Genomic DNA, 2,713 nt, shown 5'->3' with positions numbered 1-2,713 from the left:
TCCGACAAGCCTCGCCCCCCCCCCCGCCGCTTCCGCCCCACCCCCTGCCGGAGTGGGCGACCTGCCCCACTGCACCCGGAAAGATACCCCTTGTGGGGGGAGAGAGTCCAACAGGGCCTCGTCAGCACCCTGGTGACCACCCCTCCCGGGCTGGCTCTGATCCGGAGCAGCGCCCCCAGGGCTTCGGCCCCAGAGACTCTTGGCCCGGCTGAGTCGCTGTCTGGGGAGGAACAAAGTTCAGCAATTACCGACCCCCTTCCAGGTCTTCAGCCCAGTCTCTGGGCCACTCCGACTGTAGCTGGGGGGTAGAAGAGCCCCAGGCCCACGCACCCCCTACTCCAGGTCCAAACCCCAGCACCCGTCCTGCTCCTCTAGCTCCAGCCAGCAACTGACCAGCTCTGTCCCCCGCTCCTTTTTATATGAGCCTGCCGGTCTCTGATTGGCTGCTTTCCTGCAGCCTCTCTAGGCAGCCTGGAGGACCCACCTCTACTGCTCTTTCCAGGGGTGGGGTGTTGTGGGGCAGCGAGGCCTCCAGCCGGGGGCCTCAGGGCCTGGTCCCCCCGGGCACATGTGGGCGGGTAGGATTTCGATCTGCCTGGGGAATCGGGTCTGCGCTTATCGCTGTGATCAAACTCGGCGAGCGGATACGACGTGGTACTTGGGATGCACCTGGGCGCGGCGTCTTCCTAGGGCCACCCCGTTTGACGACAGCACCAGAGGCCGGGCGGCCAGTCCCGATGACGGGACGTATTCCTGGAGGGTTCGGCACACGCCTTACTCCCTAATGAAAGATTCGCCTTGAATTCCTGGCGGCCCCGGGACCGTCCTGGAGGGTCGGGGACGCTACCCCCGAGGCGATTGCGCGCCGTGGAGCTCGAAACTGCAGCAAGCGGGGGTGTAAGCCAGCCTCGCTAAATTCACTGTCACCGAAACAACAGGCCGCAGAGGGTGTGTCTGCACCGCAAAAAACAACCCCCAAGCCCCCCGGCAGCATGTCTCGGAGCCGGGGCCTGCACCGAAAACTTGGGGCCATAGGCACCACTTTCCTCTGTTCCCAGGGGGGTGCTCGACCCCCTCTCCACCCCAGGCCCCGCCTCTTCCCCCAAGGACCCATCTCCGCTGCACCCCAGACCCCGCCTCCACCCCGCCCCTGCTCCACCCCAACTCTGCCCCTTCCCCCAAGCCCCCACCCCACCTCTTCCTGCCCCCTGCCCCTCCTCTTCTCACCCCCGCTCCACCCCAGACCCTGCCTCCACTCCACCGCTGCACCCATCCCTGCCCTGCCCCTCCTCCACCCCAACTCCACCGTTTCCCCCTAGCTCCCGCCCCACCTCTTCCCGCCCCTCCCCTGCTTCTTCCCCTCCACCCCTTCCTCCAAGCCCCCACCCCGCCCCACCCCTTCCCCCCTGCTCCACCCCTTCCCCCAAGCCCCCACCCCGTCCCTCCTCTTTCTGCCCACCCCCCACCCCCGTGCTCCAGCCCTGGAGCATCCACAGAGTCAGCTAGGGTGCTTTGGTTGACCTCCGGACATGGAGGGGGGGGGAAACATCTGGGCCCCTGGGAGACGGAGTCAAGCCAACCGAAGCCCCAACGGGCGAATTCTTCCCCGCGTGTCCGAGAGGTGGGTTTGCTACAGGCGTGGCAGGAGGCCCCGGACGTCCCTGCCCTAAGCGTCCCCTCCACGGCCCCAGTTCGAGCAGCAACGTGCGGCCCTGCGGACCCCGGGTCTGCCGCCACGGACTCACATAACGGCACTAAAGCCACCCATGCAGCCGCTCCCGTCGGGGTTCCAGAGCCTGACCAGACAGGGCCACACGGCTGGTGTTAGCGAGGCCGTGCGAGCCCCTCGCTCCGGCGTCTGGGCTGGGACGGGTGCTGCTGCGGGTTTGGGGCGCGGACGCAGCCCCAGCGAGAGGCGCCCAGCATGATCTGGCGTCACAGAGGGGGAGCCCAGTCGGTAAGAACCGCCAGCGGGAACCCCCACCTCTGAGCGGGGCCCTCCCGGCGCGTGGCGAAGGTCTGACAAGCTGGGACAGCGGGATGCGGAGTCAGGCCAGTTCGGACGGGAAGCAGGTGCCGTTTCTCAGGCTCTGGTTGGAACAGGGGAGCCGGGGCCCCAGGCCGTGCGGCAGGAGGGGGCCGGATGACCCCAGGCCCCCTGTGCTGCACAGTGGCTGGGTCGGTGCCAGGCACCCGGGGCTGGCATGGGGGGGGGCAGGTTCTACGGCAGTTGGAGGCGGGTGGGGCCCAGCGGGGGCTGCCGGGTCACAGGGAGGCTGCAGGGATCAGGGTTCAGGGCTGATCGGGGTGTAATCCCAGCCCCCCTCCACCCCACAGAGAATCGGGGTCGCCCCCTGCAGCAAGTATATGGCACAGGGATGGGATGGGGGAACCTTGGTTATGGGGGGATAGTGCGGGGCTGGGGGGTGGTTATGGGGGGATCTGGATAGTGGGGGGCTAGGGAGTGGTTATGGGGGGATCTGGATAGTGGGGGGCTGCGGAGTGGTTATGGGGGATCTGGATATTGGGGGGCTGGGGAGTGGTTATGGGGGGATCTGGATAGTGCGGGAGGGCCAGAGGATGGTTGTGGGAAGATCTGGATAATGGGGCACCAGGGGGTCGTTATGGGTGTTCTTGATAATGGGGCCAGAGGGTCATTATGGGAGCGCATAACAGGGAAAGGGGTCATTATGGGGAGATCTGGATAACTGAG

General features: G+C 66.7%; 1 protein-coding gene across 1 annotated transcript in view; it reads left to right on the top strand.

Annotated features, from left to right (window-relative positions):
- The first annotated feature begins 568 nt into the window (after positions 1 to 568).
- LOC142070070 (uncharacterized) overlaps positions 569 to 2,713 on the top strand; it is a 4,173-nt gene continuing 2,028 nt past the window's right edge. The window contains exons 1-2 of the mRNA XM_075123047.1: positions 569 to 760; positions 1,692 to 1,884. Coding sequence (XP_074979148.1) covers positions 569 to 760; positions 1,692 to 1,884 — 385 coding nt within the window. The remainder of the gene's footprint in view (positions 761 to 1,691; positions 1,885 to 2,713) is intronic.

The sequence above is a fragment of the Caretta caretta genome, chromosome 24 (assembly GCF_965140235.1).
Source record: "Caretta caretta isolate rCarCar2 chromosome 24, rCarCar1.hap1, whole genome shotgun sequence".
In the NCBI taxonomy this organism is placed as follows: Eukaryota; Metazoa; Chordata; order Testudines; family Cheloniidae; genus Caretta; species Caretta caretta.
This window is presented reverse-complemented; position numbering and strand designations above follow the sequence as displayed.